The sequence below is a fragment of the Manis pentadactyla genome, chromosome 16, assembly GCF_030020395.1.
Source record: "Manis pentadactyla isolate mManPen7 chromosome 16, mManPen7.hap1, whole genome shotgun sequence".
NCBI classification, from domain to species: Eukaryota; Metazoa; Chordata; class Mammalia; order Pholidota; family Manidae; genus Manis; species Manis pentadactyla.
The window spans coordinates 33,863,740-33,883,209 of record NC_080034.1 but is presented as its reverse complement, the minus strand read 5'-3'; the positions used below and the strand labels follow the sequence as shown (position 1 = coordinate 33,883,209).

Below are 19,470 nucleotides of genomic sequence, written 5' to 3'. Positions count from 1 at the left end.
CATAATATACAAGCCTTAACATATATATTTTGTAGCTGTGTTTGTCTGATCTTGTTATATAAGTGTACCAAAATGTTGTCTGGTTAGTAAGTTATGCTCTCATAGAGCAGTGATGGTAATGACTCATATTGATAAAGGCAGTTTTATCATGTATTTGCATAGTGCTTAATAAGTTTTGTGGTTTCAGGAGGGAATGGAAAGAGTGATGACAAGAATGAGGTTTAGTATTATGGTAGTAAATGTCACCCAATGTATTGTCTCCATTCTTCATGAGGTAATGTGCATCTCTCTTTGTAACTGTGGATGACTTAATTTGGGGATGAGTCAGTTCTGATTTAATTTAGGCAGGACAATGTGTTACAAATTCCAAAATACCCATTCCTACCATTAGATAGTGCACACACTGTACTTACACAAGTCTGACTTCAAACTTTAATTTCTGTTCCCCTCTGAACCAGTGGTGGCAGAATGCAATCATTTTGAGCCCACTTGATTCCAAGTAACCAGATTCACCAGCAGCAGAAGAATTATTGTATTGGTATATGCTAATTTTTTAAAAGTATGTGCTCAAAACAGATGCCCTAAGCAAAGATTTTAAAAAAGATTTTGTTTGTACCTTTTGTTTTAGTAAAATCATAGCAAAAAGTTATAAGAAATTAATATGAAATCGTTTTTGAATGTAGGGTGGCTGGGTATTACTGCAAAATTGTCACCTTGGCCTAGAATTCATGGAAGAATTGCTAGAGACCATGACTACCACTGAAGCCAGTGATGATTCTTTCCGAGTATGGATAACAACCGAGCCTCATGATCGATTTCCAATTACTCTGCTTCAGGTTTGTTACTATGAGATGAATGGGTTTTCCTTGAGGGTTACATGAATAAAGACAGCATAATTGGCATTATTGAAAGATGGAAGCACAGCAGATCTTTTTTGGTCCAGTAGAGTCTGCACTTCAAAATCCTATGTTATAATTATCAGAAATCAAGATTATATAGCAAATATTTCCACACAGGAGTTACAAGACCCAGTACTGATTTATCAGGTTTGGGCTCTGATCAATGTCATGAGTTTACACAGTGCTGAATTTCAGCCAGCATTTTACATACCGTAAGCATATTGTTCTCTGATCTATTTTATCCTTTACACTAATTTATAGAAACAAAACTACTGTTTGCTTTTTATGACAGACTTCTCTCAAATTCACTAACGAGCCACCCCAAGGCGTACGTGCAGGTCTGAAAAGAACATTTGCCGGAATTAATCAAGACCTTCTGGATGTCAGTAATTTACCCATGTGGAAGCCAATGCTTTACACAGTAGCATTTTTACACTCCACTGTGCAGGTAACTTCCCAGAGCAGTTTGCACCTGCAGAGGCTGCTGATGAGGCTGCTCTGTCTGCTGCCCTGTCTGCTCACCTCTCCCAGCTTCTTTTCCTTCATAGCATTGTCCCCCACCCAACACTGTGCGTATTTATTGACATGCTTAATGTGTCCTCCCACCCCTGCCCCCACCCCTGGACATTAGCACGCAAGAGCCTTTGAGGGCCGAGACTTTGTCTTTTTGTACTGCTGAATCTCCCTCATCACAGTGCCATCTGGAGCATTGCCAGGACTCAATAAATATTTGTGGGATGAACAAACAGATTATTCAAATAGGAGCTTTGTTTTCAAAGTGCCTGGGCTGGCCAGGAATGTTATATACACCATCTCATGTAACACTAACAGCCTCATTTCAAAGTAGGATTATCACCATTTTGAAAACGAGGTAATTGAGGTTAATTCATGTCACAGGCAGTGGCTCCAAGCATCAAGCCGACACTGCTGGCCTCAGATGTTCTGATGCTACTCCCTACCAGGAGGAGGAGTGGCAGTGGTTATGTCTTTTCAGATTGTTTGCTCTTTGCTTTTACCATATATTTACACAGTAACTTAATAATTTTATGGCCACCCAGCTCCTTGTCTATAGATTTTTCATTTTGTTAGTGCTTTGTTCTCTATTTGAATTTTATATTTTATTCTGTGTTTGAAAGCTGTATAATTTTAATGTACTTGATTCACTCCTTGATTTCATAGAGGTGAGGACCCTCCTTTAACCCCTTCCTGACTTTCTTCCTTCCCTGAGGCAGGAGTGAGGACAACATGAACCAGCTGGCCTGTACCAGGAGTGGTGCCTTCGTTGTGTACAGTGGCACGCAGGGCTCCACCTCCTCTCTGCCCACCCTGCCTGAAGGTGGGAGGGAATTTGGTGCTCACTCCAGAAAACACTGGCTGCATTAACCCTCAGGTGCATTGTCCCTGCCACTGTGCCAGGTTCCGTGCTGCCCAGCAGAGACAGCTGGTGTTTATCTGGCCCCCAACCCTGAGAGTTAAAATCAGGTTAAATGCTTTGCAGGTGGTTATTTTTACTAAGTTCCCCTGTGGCCTTTGGATTGTGAATCACAGCTTTCAAGTCACTGAAACTCATTTCATACATTCTTATCTGGGAATTGTTCAATTTGCTAGACCTTATCACACTCTAATACAAATATTGCTCTAACTCTGTTATTTAATTCTCAATTCACAAATAGTATATTTTATGATTCTGTTCCTAGTAGTGATGATTCAACTCTTCCACCATGCTTTATCATGAGGAGATGATAGGAGGTATTTTTCATATGGTCACTGTGGCAACCTGTGTTTTTCATGGCCATTATCCAAGTGCTAAACGGAAGAACAACAAGACCATGCCCCAGTGGTGGGGCTAACGTGTGCTTGCACTAATAATGACATGTATTTGGATTAAAACAGAAGAAAAGCTCCACTGCTAGGGCTGTGAACTAAAGGTTGAATATTTCTTAAAATCCAGTTGTAGTTTGCTAGAAAGAGTACTTCACTGAGAGTCAAGGAGCCTGGATTTAGACTTGCCATGAAATCAATATGCTATGTAAGGTTCCTCAAATTATGTCCCTCTCAGGGCCTCCATTTCCCCATCTGTGTGCTTAGAGGCAAAAGGAGGCAATCTTTCAAGATTTTTCCCATTTCTAAAATTATCCAGTTCTATGACTACATAGGGAGGATAGTTACATCAAGCATATTTCTTCCTGTTATTTTTTCATCAATTTCAGAAATGTGTGCTGTGATATTGCCTAAATATTGTATTTTACTTGTATTTATAAGCCAGCTTGACAGAAAAATCCAGAATCCTTTAGGGGCTTGTAGTTCTGGACCAGCAGGAGCCACATCAATTGGGAGCTTTTACAAGACACTCATGAGAGAAATTAAAGAAGATACCAATAAATGGAAACACATCCCATGCTCATGGACAGGAAGAATTAATATTGTCAAAATGGCCATCCTGCCTAAAGCAATCTACAGATTCAGTGCAATTCCTATCCTATCAAAATACCAACAGCATTCTTCAATGAACTAGAGCAAATCGTCCTAAAATTCATATGGAAACACAGAAGACCCTGAATAGCCAAAGCAATCCTGAGAAGGAAGAATAAAGTTGGGGGGATTATGCTTCCCAACTTCAAGTTCTACTACAAAGCCACAGTAATCAAGACAATTTGGTACTGGCACAAGAACAGACCCATAGACCAATGGAACGGACTAGAGAGCTCTGATATAAACCCAACTGTATATAGTCAATTAATATATGATAAAGGAGCCATGGACATACAGTGGGGAAATGACAGCCTCTTCAACAACTGGTGTTGGCAAAACTGGGCAGCTACATGCAAGAAAATGAAACTGCATTATTGTTTAACCCCATACACAAAAGTAAACTTGGAATGGATCAAAGACCTGAATGTAAGTCATGAAATCACAAAACTCTTAGAAGACAACATAGGCAAAAATCTCCTGAATATAAACATGAACAACTTCTTCCTGAACGCATCTCCTTGAGCAAGGGAAACAAAAGCAAAAATGAACTCATGGGACTACATCAAACTAAAAAGTTTTTGTACGGCAAAGGACATCATCAACAGAACAAAAAGGCATCCTACAGTATGGGAGAATATATTTCTAAATGACATATCTGACAAGGGATTAACATCCAAAATATATAAAGAACTTACATGCCTCAATACCCAAAAAGCAAATAACCCAATTAAAAAATGGACAGAGAATATGAAGAGACAGTTCTCCAAAGAAGAAATTCATATGGCCAACAGACACGTGAAAAGATGCTCCACATCACTAATCATCAGGGAAATGCAAATTAAAACCACAATGAGGTATCACTTCACACCAGTAAGGATGGCCAGCATCAAAAAGACTAAGAACAACAAATGCTGGTGAGGATGCGGAGAAAGGGGAACCATCCTACACTGCTGGTGGGAATGTAAGCTAGTTCAACCATTCTGGAAAGCAATATGGAGGTTCCTCAAAAACTAAAAATAGAAATACCATTTGACCCCAGAATCCCACTCCTTGGAATTTACCCAAATAATACAACTTCTCAGATTGAAAAAGACATATTCACCCCTATGTTTATTGCAGCACTATTTACAATAGCCAAGATATGGAAGCAACCTAAGTGTCCATCAGTAGATGAATGGATAAAGAAGATGTGTTACATATACACAATGGAATACTATTCATCCATAAAAAGAAACAAATCCTACCATTTGCAACAACATGGATGGAGCTGGAGGACATTATGCTCAGTGAAATAAGTCAGGCGGAGAAAGACAAATGCCAAATGATTTCCCTCATTTGTGGAGTATAGCAATGAAGCAAAACTGAAGGAACAAAACAGCAGCAGACTCACAGACTCCAAGAAGGGACTAGTGGTTGCCAAAGGAGAGGAGTGTGGGAGGGCAGGTGGGGAGGGTGGAATAAATAAATAAATAATTTAAAAAAAAAAGAACCACAGCCTTTAAGGAACGAGTCTTTAGTCATTTTTTATTTTTTATTTTTATTAAAAAAAATTTTTTTATTAAGGTATGATTGATATACATCTTACGAAAGTTTCACATGAAAAAACAATGTGGTTACTACATTTACCCATATTATCAAGTCCCCACCCATACCCCAATGCAGTCACTGTCCATCAGTGCAGCAAGATGCCACAGATTCACTGTGTGCCTTCTCTGTGCTACACTGTTCTCCCCATGATCCCCCACATGATGTGTAGTAAACATAATGACCCTCAGTCCCCTTTTCCCTCCCTCCCCACCTGCCCTTCCACACCCTTCCCCTTTGGTAACCACTAGTTCCTTCTTATGGTTACTGTGGCTTTGTAGTAGAGCTTGAAGTTGGGGAGCATAATTTCTCCTGCTTTATTCTCCTTTCTCAGGATTGCTTTGGCTATTCAGGGTCTTTTGTGTTTCCATATGAATTTTAGGACGATTTGCTCTAGTTCATCGAAGAATGCTGTTGGTATTTTGATAGGATAGGAATTGCACTGAATCTGTAGATTGCTTTAGGCAGGATGGCCATTTGACAAAATTAATTCTTCCTGTCCATGAGCATGGGATGTGTTTCCATTTATTGTTATCTTCTTTAATTTCTCTCATGAGTGTCTTGCAGTTTTCAGAGTATAGGTCTTTCACCTCCATGGTTAGGTTTATTCCTAGGTATTTTATTTTAGTCATATTTTTTTTTTTAATGTCCTTTACAGGGTTTGGAATTTTTCTCCCTACCACGTTGGCTTGCCCACATTGAGGCCCACACTTAGGACTTTTCTAGTGGCCTACATACAACTGGGAGGTTTTTGCTGAAGTCCTTGATTAGGAGCTCTCAGGACCTACACTGGCAGTTGCAAACTTGGGAATTTTATCATGGCTCATAAAAATAATTTACATACTAAGTAAAAATGGCTAAATAAAAACAGGGCCCAGGGAATTCTGTTAGCAATTCTTCATTCAGAAAAATGTCCCCTTCTCCTACATTTGGTTTTCTTTCCTAAGTCTGATCCTTGACAAACACTCCCTTCAAGTTTCGTAGTGTATATAAACTTGCTTTGGGGAGGCGTGATTATAAAGTTCTTGGTTTAAATGTCTTCAGAACGATTACAATAATATGATAGTGGTCTTCAGAAAGATAATTTACACTTAGCTCTATAATGTTTCCTAGTGGTTCTGGGCATTCTGTTAATTATTTTTACCTATTAAAGTTTTCCTTATATCATGTAGTATGGATTGCCTTTTTCATTTTATGTTAGCTCCAATATAAACAGGATGTGATGCTGCAGAGAGAGCCTTTTTTTGAAGATGTAACTGAACTGATTCTGCTCTGGGCTATGGGAGGTAGGATCATTGCACTGAAGTGGAATCTAACAAAACTGAAAAAGCTTGGGCATCACTAAAGTGATGGATCCTCCATCAAGCAACTTTTGATCAGTGTTCGAAGGAGGACTGCAAGTTTTCCATATTTCTTAGTAGCTCTGTGTTTTGCATATTCTGTAGAATAAAAAGGAACCCTATGGCTAAATTCAGGAATGAGTAGCCTAGTCTTCCTAATATCATCTCTCTCCAACTTAATAATGGATAATGATTCCCTTCTGTTGATCAGGTCTTAGCTTTCCATCCTAACCTTCAAATCTGTCTGCAGTCCCTCCCTGAATCATCACAGGAGCATGTAGGCCCAGCTCCTCGCCAGAGGTCACCATCTGCTGCACTAGAACCATTTACCTGCAGCCTCCTTCTGGGTGAATCACAAGCTTTGCTGGCTGTGCTCATGTCCTTTGCCAGGCCTGGAAATCTTTTCTCCCTTCTTTTCAAAGACCAGCTTCAGTTTCATTCTTCCCGAAGGCCTCTGATTGAATGTCTTCTAAAGACTTAAATCATCTGTTAAATTTTGACAGTTAATTATGACATTAGCCGTCTAAGTTTCTAAGTCATTTTCTCATATAGATTAGAACTTAAAATATACCAATTTTAATATTTTCTATTGTATCACATATGACTCATCCCATAATTTCAAAAATACTAATTGGACTGAAGAGGTTCAATATGTCAAACATTCCAAATTCTAACAAAGCCCCCTGATTTTGAGCTGCTAAATGAATTCCTACGTCCCAATAGTTTGAGTCTATGCTGATAATTTTCCAAGGTAATAACTCAGGGTTGGTTTTTTTTTTTTTTAATTGTTGCTTTGAGAGATTCAGGGAATGTGAAAAGTGAAATGACTTCATATGTGAAAGAGAAGATACCCACCAAGACTGTCTGTTTTCCAAAATGAGTTGGTCAATGACTTTAGTGAGCCAACTTGAAAAGTGAATGATTTAAATGAAATTTGATAGCAAATAACATGAAGTGAAGGAAATTTCAGCACTGAAGAAAATTTCAAACTTCACTTGTAAGGAGCAACTGAACTGCAGTTGCTCGGTGCATATAAATGGGAGTGTTTCCACAGAGCCAGTTTAAGCAGCTTTAGTAATTGGAAAGAATGATTCTTCATTCAATCTCCTGTCTAATTGAACAGTAAATTTAAAAAATTAAGTCAAACATAGGTAAAACCACTTTAGAATTGATTCTCTTTTATAAAAATGGAAAATATTTGCATTTCACCAGTAAGTGGTTAGCATTCTTCTCTTTGAAGTGCTCAGGATGGAAGAATTTCCAGGGACTCAAAGGTTAGCTGAATGCATTGTCATGTTAATATCCCATAGACCCACCCAAACTACCCTTGCTCCTAGAATAATCTGGAGGAGGAAGGTCACTCAGTGTTTCTGGGGCCCACCCAAGAAATTCAGAGCCCTGTGTCAGCCTTGGAATTGACCCTCTCCCCCCATCCCACCCCCACCCCCCACCCCCACCACACACACACGGAGGGTGAGCGAGTGCCTTTCGTTCTGGTAATAATCAGCTAATGTTTATTACACAACCATGATCCTTTCCCCAAGTTGTGGGTGCAAAAGGGGAGACAAAAATGGGAGACATGTTTTTCACTGTCAAGGCTGAAAATCTGGCTACACGACCAAACATTTCAACATAAAACAACTAGAAAAACACATGGCAACGTGAATGCTGAGACCAGGAAGCAGAAAGCCATCAAGAGAAGCTGATGTCTCTTAGAGCCAAGGAGCCCCTTCTTGCACCTAGATGACACCACACGTCCCTTCTGTCAGGGCCACCCCTCTGCTGCTCATTCACAGCTCCCGAGCTTCCCAGTCTCTCCAGTTTAACCTCTGACTAGGATAGACTCTGGGTAGCAGTTCTAAACCCTAAATCTAAATTCCTGGGAGAAAAAATCTGATTGGCTCTCCTTGGGCTTGTTGTCCACCTTTCATCTAATTAACCAGGGAATGGGGTGGGAGCCACACCATAGAAACATTTAACACAGACAACCTAACCTAAAGAAACACAGGTCTACAAGTAACGGTTGTAGTTTACATTTTTAAGAGTTGCCTGCCCTCAGTTTTGTTAAAAAGGTGACAACAGACCCAAAGTGGAGTCATTTGTGCCAAGCCCATGTCACCAAACAAACTATAACTTTAAAAACCTTTCCTTTTCTGTAGATCTTCAGAGCTCCTTATCTGCTGCCTGATCCATGAATTGTTCAATAAAGCTAATTAGATCTTTAACATTTACACAGTTGAATTTCTGTTATTTAACAGTCTGATCTTCTAGGGCCAGAACATCTGGACCCAAATTAATTTCCATGGTTTACTTAATATTTTTAAGGCATATCCTGAAAGCCAGTGATTAAACCTTCTTGCTTTCTGACTTTCTTCTCTGACCTGTCCATGGACTTGTCTAAACTAAAATTTATTTAGATTCCTTTAAATGGAATTCCTTTAAATCCTTTATTCAGGATCTAAAGCATGGAGCAGCTGCAGTAAGAAGTATTGGAAGGCTGTGGAAACTGTGTGTGCATGTGTGTGCTTGTGTGTGTGGGTGGGGTGGGGAATGGAAGTTTGTACCCAGAATTTCCTGCCCTATTTGTGTATCAATAGGCCATGGCATCTCCGTAGGGTAAGAGAAGGAGAGAGAACAGCCATTCTCTCCTCCCTCTATTCCTGATACATAGTTGGTCTGGTGCTCACCAGTCACCAAAGACCCACCCAACTGGAAGGGGCAGGTGGGGAGGGGGGAGCATGCACTGTGGCTGCGGGGCATGGGTGGAGCAAGGATTGGCTAGCAAACCTGAGGGAGCTATGAGAAATAAAACCCTTTAACACAACCTGCCCTTTCCCTTGTCTTACTTTGGTTTCATCAGATTCATAAGGAACTTGCTTGCAGCCGGGAAACCCTCCCCCTCCCTTACTCCTGGAGCTACAGTGTGTGTGCTGGGGAAGGCAGAAAAGAGAAAGAAAAATTAGTATATATTTGGAGGTAGAGAAGCAGAATTCTATCTTCCCATAGATGTATTGGGATTCATCTCACCACATTGGTTCTCACCTCAGGCACTATGGTCAAAGACTAGGAGCAAACCTGAGTAAATATGTGGACCTTCCTTAAAGACTGGCTGTGTGTTCAGGCAGGGGAAGTTGGTGGTATGGTAACTGTGAGTTATCTTTGGGGTTCGCTTGGTGATTAGGGCCTGGAAGTACCAGTTCCAACACAAATGGAATTCCTTTAAAATGGTCTTTGGAATACCAAGGCAACTGAATCCTTTGATCCAAGCCCAAATTTAATTATGTATGGGTAACTTAGCAATTTGAAAGAGCCAGTTTCAGAGGAAAGAACAAATGAGAACAATGTGAAAGTTTTAAGACAGATGTGTCATGTTTTACAGTAAAAATTTTTAGCTTTCAAAATCTGAAAATGCAAGATTACAAAGTGAAACTAGCAGGAAGTCTAAATGCTATTGAGTGATTAGTTTATTCAACTTGAAAAAACAAAAATTCAAACCTGTACATTTAACATTTTAAACTTTCAGGAGTCCAGTTTAAAATAAATGAGTTCATTCAACAGATATTTATTGAGTGCCTACTAAGTTTTTCTGAGTTGGCAATGGAGACCTAGACTTTTTTTTTAACCCAAGAGCTCCAATTTGACAAATAGTTGGAGATTTGCTCTTATAAACCATCTAGCCATGGCATAATATTTCTAATGGTTAATATGACCAAAACCATTTATAATTCTTTTGACGTCAACTTACTTTGGTATTGTGCCTTAATTTTACTGTACTTTATGTTTTAACGATAATAAAAAAGGGAATTAAAAAATCTCACTCAATACTTACTTTTTTTTGGTGTCTTTAAGGAGCGACGCAAATTCGGCCCCTTAGGTTGGAATATTCCCTATGAATTCAATTCTGCTGACTTTACAGCCAGTGTTCAGTTTATTCAGAATCACCTCGATGAATGTGATATTAAAAAAGTGAGTGAAATTATTTCTTTTCTCTATTTTTATTGCTGGTTTAAAATCAAGGTTCTACAGACATTCTCAGTCTGTGATACACAGTGAACGTGCTGAGGTCCCCCAACATCCCTGAAGTGGTACGTTTCATTCCAATCAGCTGTTCCCTGGTCCAGCCATTTCCATTCACCTCCTCACTGCCCACAGGAGTGCCTTTGGATTCTCTGATCTCACACTTGTGTCCTCCACCCCATCTCTCTTCTGCACACATACACAACAGACCACTGACTTCCTCAGCTCAGAACTAAGGGCCCCACTGCACTGCAGGAGAAAGTTCACCTTAAATCAAACTTTACCTCCATCATCGCATTCACACCTCCTCGGAAGAGCAAATGTTACCTCCCAGCCCATATGAAAGTTTTTTTTCACTATACGTCACATCTTAAAAACATTTAAGCTTATCCATAGAAATGGCAATAATTTCTAACAGTACTGGTCAGTGTCTAGCACTTCACAGCTCTCAAAGTGCTCATGTATCCAGGTTTTCATTTTTAACTTCACAATTTTGCAGGGTAGGTACAGAAGGCATTACTATTATCCCCATTTTACTGATGGGGATAAGAGTAAGGGAATTCCTCAAGGTCACAGAGTTAAGGACGCAAAACTGGTTGTGCTTTCACAACTATGTTATAAAGGGTTGGAAATCAGTTTTTCCTTTAATCTTGAGCAAGTTTATGAACCTCTCAGAGCCTGTTTGCTCATCTACAAAATGGCCAATGTTTTCGTGAGGAATAAATGGGTTCACATTTGTGAAAACATAGTATATGGTGCACTGTAAGGGCTCAGTATACACCGGTTTCCTACTGTCTCTCTCTTCCTTCTCATAGTAGGTCTTGAGGATAACTATGAATACTGAGCTACCAGTATGGTGACAGTAAGCCATGATGAATTTTTACCTGCGCAGCCAGGTAATCTAGAATCAAGCCATTATCCCATGAAATTACAAAGGGCTATTAAATCATGTTGATGAAAAATTATATGGGTTCTTATGCTGTGCTTTTTATTTATAATTTTGGTGTATATTAATAATAGTTACCTTGAAATAGTTGCTTTGAAAGGCAATGAAGCTGAAAAATAAAACTTTAATGAAGTGAAAGTAAATAAAAATCAAGCTCTCTTACTTTTCCTACTCCAAATGTATTGAAGGGGAGTTTTAAAAAAAAAAAACTATCACTATCTGAAATGTATTGCTACCATAAGATTGCTATAGAAACAATAAATGCCTTGATGTCATTAAGTTCACAGAATGAGGCAGCAAAGGATTGCATCGTGGAAAAATCTTGCAAATGAGTTATTTTCTAGTTGACATACTGATCCAGGAAGTACATTACTAAGAAAGCACATTAAGGTGTTGATTACTTGATTTTCTCTTTTCTTCACTAAATATGGCTTTTTTCTTTTCTCACAGGTTGGCATTACTGTAATGAATGGTATAGATGATTACATCCCCCACGTGAAAAATAGTCTTACCCCCTATTTTAAACAATCACTGAGCAATATATTCACCAATGTTTAGTACTGGAGATTTTTCTTTGGTGAGCAAACTGTAGCAGTACCAGTCATGTAACAGCAAAAGAGTTACTAATATAAGATAATGAGTCATTTTAAATGCAGTCTAGCTAGTGCTCCCTTTTCCAGACCTTTCCTCTAGGGACAGACCTGACATGTTTAGAATGATTTGTTTGGATTGATGATGAATAATCCTTTTTTATTTTTAATGAAGGGTATATCATGGAGTACAGTTCGGTACATGATTGGAGAAGTACAATATGGAGGCAGAGTGACAGATGACTTTGACAAACGTCTACTTAATTGCTTTGCTAGAGTAAGTTGGTTTAGATAAAAAAGCATGGAGACATTTCATCGCCTTTTCCTTTTAAACAAGAATATTTCTTTGTTTGTAATAGGTAAACCAAACTTAAGGGAGAAAAGAAGTATAAAGCAGAGCTGCTGAAAAGAATCAGCCAGTCAAACCCAAACCAACTAGCCATCTACTTGGGGCCCAGAGCAGAGCAGTGACTGACTCTCAATGGTCTGTGACTCTTCCCCTGTGCAGAGGAGCTGCTTAGGCCCAGGGTCTCTCCCCACCCCTCCTCCTCCATAAGAGCAATAGACATAGTGTCTCTGCCTCTTCCTCTGAGTGTAAGTCTCATGGTGATGTCAAGCTCCAAAATAAGTGATTGGAGAACAAACCATAATTTGAATTTTCTCATCTCTTCCATTGGGGCAACTGAAAATTGATGAAATATTCTTTTTTGTTTTTCTCTGTGCCCAGTAAAACCCACATATATCATGTCGGTAAACATTTTCCAGAGACAATAATTCCTTAGCAATTACGGCTTTCAGGTGTTGATACTTGATTTTCTCTTTTCTTCACTAAACATGGCTTTTTTCTTTTCTCACAATATAAAGTTTCTTGAACTTATACTATTCAAGGATGAATAGTATAAATATATCTATTAGACTTCTTTTATATGTTTAAGAAACAATAGATATTACCTAAGCGGGAAGGAATATCAGATGTGTGTATATTATGGTTATTTGAATTCTTTATATTAGGATCTGTATTGATAATTCTCTGTTTCAGTGTTTTTGTTTTCCTTTAACATAATTAAACCTGAACAAAAAAGTTAATTTGGGGGTATTTGGTAAATTGGAAGTCAGCCAGAAAGCTGATTTTTTCTTTTAACCCTTAATGATTTTTACAAGGTTTTCTTAAAGCTGTACGTAAATGATGATAAGCATCAGTAAGGATGTGTGGAGGCAGGAGCCCGGTTGCTGGAGGTTAAACCAGTACAGACCTCCTGGAAAGCAACTGGGCAAAATTTACAGAAGTTAAGCATCCCAGAACATTTCTAGGAAAAGTCCACAAATGGTCATGTATAAAAAATGTTCGTGGCACTATTGTGTGTGGGGAGCTGAAAGTGACCATTATAGGCTGTGTTCTCTGGAAATAGGTCTGAGATGGAGATTTGCTGGTGGGTCCCCCTTTCCTCCAGTGCACGACCTTGGTTAAGGTGAGTCCCTTCTGCCAGGGTAATTCCTGGGGAGGGGCAATGCTGTGAACCCTCAGTAGCTAATACTCCAGACAGCAGGGGGAGTGAGGGCCTGGGTTTTGAAGAAGGAACTTTGGTGCATCACAGCATCCACTGCAAATGCATACAAATCCTAAGAAAACAGGTAAGAAATAGTGGGTGAGCACAATGCAGTTCCATCGCTACCCCTTCTAGGGTGCAGTCTGGCACCACTTAGTCATATCAAGTGTGTGATAGCAACAGCGCTCCGAACCAGAATCCCATTCCTGAGTGTATATCCTGGAGAAATTCTCAAATAGGCCCGTGGACATGTGCAAAGGACATGGACGTTATTCACGGTATTGTTTGTGAGACTGGGAAACTGAGGGCAACCTAGGAGTCTGTGATGGAGGGAGTAGAGTTAAATGTTGTAGAAGCCTATCATGGAATATGATGCAGCACTTGGAAGAAATGATCCATATGCCATTAGGCATAGGTTTTCAAACCTTAGTGTTGAGTGCAGTGTTTAAAAAACGAAAGTGAGATCTATAAAATAATGCATGTGTATTTCACAAGGACATATCAAGTACATTTTAAATAGAAGCCCTTGGAGAGAAGGAGATTGGGAGTAGATATCAGGGTTGAGTGGGAGAAAACTGAAATAAAAGGGACCTTGATCTAAAATAATAAATAAAGGAATATGGTAAAATTATCTCTGTATCTGAGATTCAAGGGAGAAAAAAAGATGTCTTAGTGAATATACTGTGTGTTAGAATAACTGTAAAAATATCTAAAATAGGAGTTAGTGAGATGTGAAGGCTGTGAGATGTTAGACTATGGATACATTGTACAGGTACTACCAGCAGGATGCTGATGGGGAAAAGAAGAGGGGTTCAAGGCCATGCCTAGTTTCAACCTAAGCAACTGGATAGAGAAGGGGGTTATTTACAGAGGAAGGAAAGGACTGCAGCAAGAATGAGTTTATTGGCTAGGGATGGAAGTTGGAAGTTCTGTTTTGACCGTATAACTTTTGAGGTGCATCCTAGACATCCAAATGGCGTTGTCTAAGGCTGTAAGTTCCATAAGGCCAGGGGCTTTGCCTGATTACATCACTGCCAAATTTCATGCACCTGGAACAGGACCTAGCACATCGTAGGTGCTCAATAAATATTTGGCAAATAAGAGAATGAATGAAGATAAACAAGGCAGTTGGATTTACACATTTGGAACTCAGGAGAGAGCTCAGGGCTGGAGAAAAATATTTGGAATTTGTGAGCATGTAAGTGGCATTTAAAGTCAAGATATTAGATGAGATCATCATCTAAGAGGAAAGCAAAAAGGAAGAAAAGCGGGGAAAAAAGCAAAGGATAAGGTCCTGAGTACTTTATTGTATCAAGAGAGAATAAATAGTCAATGAGAGGTCAAGGAGGATGAGGAAAGGGAATTATCTTTACTTCGTATTTGCCTGATACATTTTTAATAAAATTTAACCTACTTTTTAAAGATATGAAGTATAGCACAACACAGAAAAATGTATAAAACAAACTAACTTAATAAAGTTCTTCAAATGGGCATAGAACATTTCCAGCATACCCCAAAATTCATGCATGCTCCTCCATCACAACGTTCCAGTCCTCAACGTAACCACAGTTCTAACTTTTATAGAAGCCAGCTCTTTCTCACCATACTTTTATTATTTAAGTATGCACTCCTTAATAATGTGGTTTAATTTTGCCTATTTTGGAGCTTTATATAAATGGAATCATAGAGTATGTTTTCTTTTGTGTCTGGTTTCTCTTCCTCAGTATGATATTTTGAGATTCACCCATATTGTAGCGGGTAGAGGTAGTTTACTCCTTTGCGTTGCTGCGTAGTATTCCCTGGTAGCATGGTAGTGGAAGTAGGACTGTTTCCATTTGGAGTTATTACAAATAATGCTTCTGGGAAGTTCTCATACAAGTTTCCTGGTGCACATGGCTATGCCTTCTATTAGGATTGGAATTGCTAGGTTACAGAGTTTGTGTATTTCTCATTTTAATCAACCAAGTCAAGTGGTTTTTCCAAAGTGGTTGTTCCAGTTCGTACATCCAGCAGATACGCCATTTCACCACATCCTCACCAACAGTGGGCATCATTAATCTCCTTTGCCATTCTGGGAGGTATATAATGGTATCTCGCTTTGGCTTTAATTTTTGTTTCTCTGAATACTAGTAGAGTTGCGTACCCTCAAACATTTATTGGTTATTTTATTTTCTCCTTTGTGACTTGCTATGTACATTCTTCTTCCTTTTGGATTGTCTATCTTATTAAAAATTTGATTTATGGGAGTTTTTTTGCCTATTCTGGATATACGTTCTTGATTATGTGGTTACAAATATCTTTTTCCACTCTGAGCCTTGCTTTTCACTCTCTCTTATTAGTCTTTTAATGATTAGAATAATTGTAATACACCTGGTATTACAATTAAATAATTGTATTTATTAAATAATTACTTAATTGTAATAAACCTGGTTGTTTTTCTTTTACTGTTTCTTTTTGAAACCCCTTCTGTATCTTTACGTTTTAGATTTATCTCTTACAAATAATAAATAGCTGAAAATTTTAATATCCAATCTGAGGGTCTTTGTATTTTAACAGGCAAATTAATAATTTTACTGTCATCATAATTACTGCTATGTTTTGACCTATTTCCACCCTCTTATTCTGTGGTTTTCATTAACCATGCTTTTTTTAATCTTTTTTCTTCTTCTTTCCTGGTTTCTTAAAAATTGTTTTTATTTCTCTCTCCTGGTTTGAAAATTACATACTCCATTTCTAGTCCCTATATTTTCTAACATGATTACTTAACTTAAATCCAACTATGCCTTATAGGCTCTAAGTCTGAGCCCATCTGACTTGTGTTTTCTTGTCACTGTTGTGAAGCATTTTGGTTCCACCACAGTTTTATCACCATCCCTGTTACTCATGATAATTTGTACTGCCCGTGTGATTGAGATTTACCCACATGCATACAGGTTGTTTTGCACACCATCCTTATATTGCCCTCCCCCCCTCACAGAAGGAGGACAGCCTATCCCTTACGACAGGGGAAGGACATGGGTATAGGCACAGAGACTGTGAGGTCTGATGGCGGCAGGTGAGGTTGTCTTCTTCTGTGTCTAAGAGTGAAATGAGAAGCCTTACCAGCCAAGGGGATGCAGATCACCAGCTGAGGGGAGGAGACAGCAAGTTTAGGACATTTGACAAAAAAGGAAAAGGTGTGCCTTGGAAAGTGGGAGAGGGAATGTATGATCTTAATACATGTGCTCTGCCTCCCCCTCAAGATTGTAAGCCTCTTAAAATGAGAAGCCTTCTAGGTCTCTGTTTCCCTTCTCTCTGGCACCTAAGGTACACTCAGTACACGTTTGTCGATGATAAATATATTATCAGCTCAGCAGAGTGAGAGTTTTATGTGCCCTGGGTTATAGTCATCTAAGACACAGTAAATTAGATTGAATTTTTACTGACCTCAGATCCGCCATTTTAGAGGTGGCAGGAACACTGAAGTTTGCTGGCAAAGTGAAGGGATTTCTAAGAGACCTCTTTGCTATCTCTTCGGAACCAGAGCCAGCTCTCTGGATCACAGCTGAAAGCTGCTTGTGGGTAATGAGTCACCTCAAGGTAGACAGCTGAGCAGGGACACAGGGACAGAGAAGAGCCTGTCACTAAGACTGTTCCACCTTCGGGATCTCAAGCTGGGCAGTTCCTCCCTTGAACCCTGGCCTGTGTTTCCTCTTCTGCTTCCCCTCAGTCTCCTGCTTTCGAAAAGATAGAAGGGCAATAAAAGACCAATGCCAACCTCCTCTCAGAAGCCTAGAATTCTCCGCCCTCTGGGCCTGGGCCAGCCTGGGGAGGCGCACATGGGGCAGACCTTGTCTGGAAACATGGAGCGCCATATCCAGGTCCCAGTTCGTGGCTGCCCCGAACAGCAGGTCCCTCCCCACCTAGGTTGTGTTTCTCTTCCTCCTATCGTTTGAGTCTGGCTTCTCTGAACTCTCTTCTCAGATATTACTGCCCTAAATGAAAAGACCATCCCACCGTTTTCCCTTCTTTTGCCCCTGGGCAGCTTCCCCGGACTTGTGCCCTCCCTCTCCCTCTCCCCTTAGAACCAACCGTTCAGCCTTCCATGGCTCCAGCTCTCTGACCATGGAGCTGCCCCACCCTCTCATTCCTACCTCATCTGCGCTTGGTCCTCCACTCCTTCCAACCTCTTCTCTCGCCTGTTCCTTCCCCTCACTCATTTGGGGACCCCAGATGGCCCTTCGATGACCAGAGAGGTGAGCATGGGTCTCTGGCTCTCAGGGCGTGAGGTCTCCGCGTGACCCTGGCAGCAGAAACCCTGTTGAACAAGGTGCAGAGAAGCACCATGGATGCACGTGCTGCCCTCCGCTGTCTTACTTGTCTCGTCCCCAGTCTTACCTTTCAGCCTGCCAACATAACCTCCTTACTGCACCTTCACCCTGACCATGTTATCCAAAGTTGCCCAAATGAGAATCAGCTTAATTGTGTATCAGTACCTTCAAATTGGATCCTCTGTGCCCATAACTAGCTTCCCATTTGGGGCTTGTCTTTGAAGCCCTGTTTGCACATCTTATTGTATGTCTCCCCTAAAATCAACAATAGTAGAACCATATTTCTTGTCCCTGGAGGATGACTGCTTATCTTTGGGAGGTACCTTCTAGAATGTCCATGTAGACTTCATATTTTGTGCTTTGACTATACCCCCAAATTCTCAGCTGTTTGTGTGTCTGAGAATCTAGCTATTTGTATGTATATAAAGTAATAGAAAAATAGGAAGAAACTTCATTTTGCTTTTGTAGATACATGTCATCTGGCAGCACAGAACTCAGTGTGGCCATTTGTTGTCTGTGTGCTAAAGACCCCATGGCCTTCACCTCCCTTGCCATCCACATCTCTAAAAACAAAATCTTTCTAATTAATGACCATGATCATAGCACTGTTCTAACAACTTCCAGTTGTTCTCCACTTCTTAAATTAACACCAGTCATCATCCTGACACCCACAGTCATCCACAGTATGACCTCACTTCACATTTCCTGTCCTGTCTCTTACCACTACACTGTGTTTACCCTATATCTCTTCATTTCTCTGACCTGCCTCACATTTTTTACATCAGTTATTCTATGCTTTTGCTTGTGTGGTCTCCCCAGTCACAAGTGCCCTTGTCAAAATCCTATCCTTCAAGGCTTAACTCCAAAATCACCTCCTAGGTAAAGCCCTACCTGACATCCATCTGGCTGTTCTTTCTTCCTCCTTAGTACTTTGCTTATTTTTATTTCCTCTGGCTCCTACCTTAGTGCACTTTGTACTGTGGTTATTACTAATTAGCTTATTCCTCTCCTGGGTCTCAGCAGAAATCACACTTGCAGGAAAGGACTGTGTGTGTTTCATCTTTGCTTTCTGTTACCATTCTAAGCTCAGTGCTTTGTGCCCAGGAATGGACTAGGCTGGAACTAGTAAAACAAGTAAAACAGAAGAGGACCAGTAGACATTTCAGAGCAGTCACTGGGTCTAAAAAGAGCTGGAAGAAGGATATGGAAGGAAGATACTAGAGAAAGCGTGGCCAGCAGAAGTAAGGCACAGTCCCCATCTCTCTCCACATGGAGTCCTCTAAGTGATTTAGACATTCAGCCTGCTTTCCTGCTTCTCTGGTCTTCCCATTATTTGCCTTCCTACTAGGAAAATTGTTCTAGACGCTGAAGTCACTGCCTTAAATCTGGCTCATAGTCATACAACATTATTTTTTTTTTCCTCTTCAGAATAAGTCTGTTCACACCAAGTGTTTATTTGTTCTCTTGCTGTTACATTACCTATAATCAATTCATATGGAATGAGAAAAGGATGTCTTAAGGTGAACAATAAGACAGTTGGATGCATTTGCTTCTTGTGGCCAGAGACAAACTTAATTAGCACGGGGAGCTCTCCAGCTCAGGGTGGGAGGGGAGGCGACCGGAGGAAGTTTTCCTGGCGGCTGCCACTGTGAGCCGCCCAGAGCAGAGCGTAGTCCCCTGCCTGTGCCTTGTCTGGGGGGTGAAAATGCGCGCATATTCCCCCATGCCTCCTCTACTCTGCATATGTTCCAACTCCTCTTCAAAA

General features: G+C 40.1%; 1 protein-coding gene across 1 annotated transcript in view; it reads left to right on the top strand.

Moving 5' to 3' along the window:
- The window catches only part of DNAH8 (dynein axonemal heavy chain 8), a 353,325-nt gene that overhangs the window by 298,372 nt on the left and 35,483 nt on the right, over window positions 1–19,470 (top strand). The window contains exons 84-87 of the mRNA XM_057494308.1: window positions 684–836; window positions 1,192–1,347; window positions 10,145–10,261; window positions 12,024–12,125. Of these exons, the coding sequence (XP_057350291.1) occupies window positions 684–836; window positions 1,192–1,347; window positions 10,145–10,261; window positions 12,024–12,125 (528 nt within the window). The remainder of the gene's footprint in view (window positions 1–683; window positions 837–1,191; window positions 1,348–10,144; window positions 10,262–12,023; window positions 12,126–19,470) is intronic.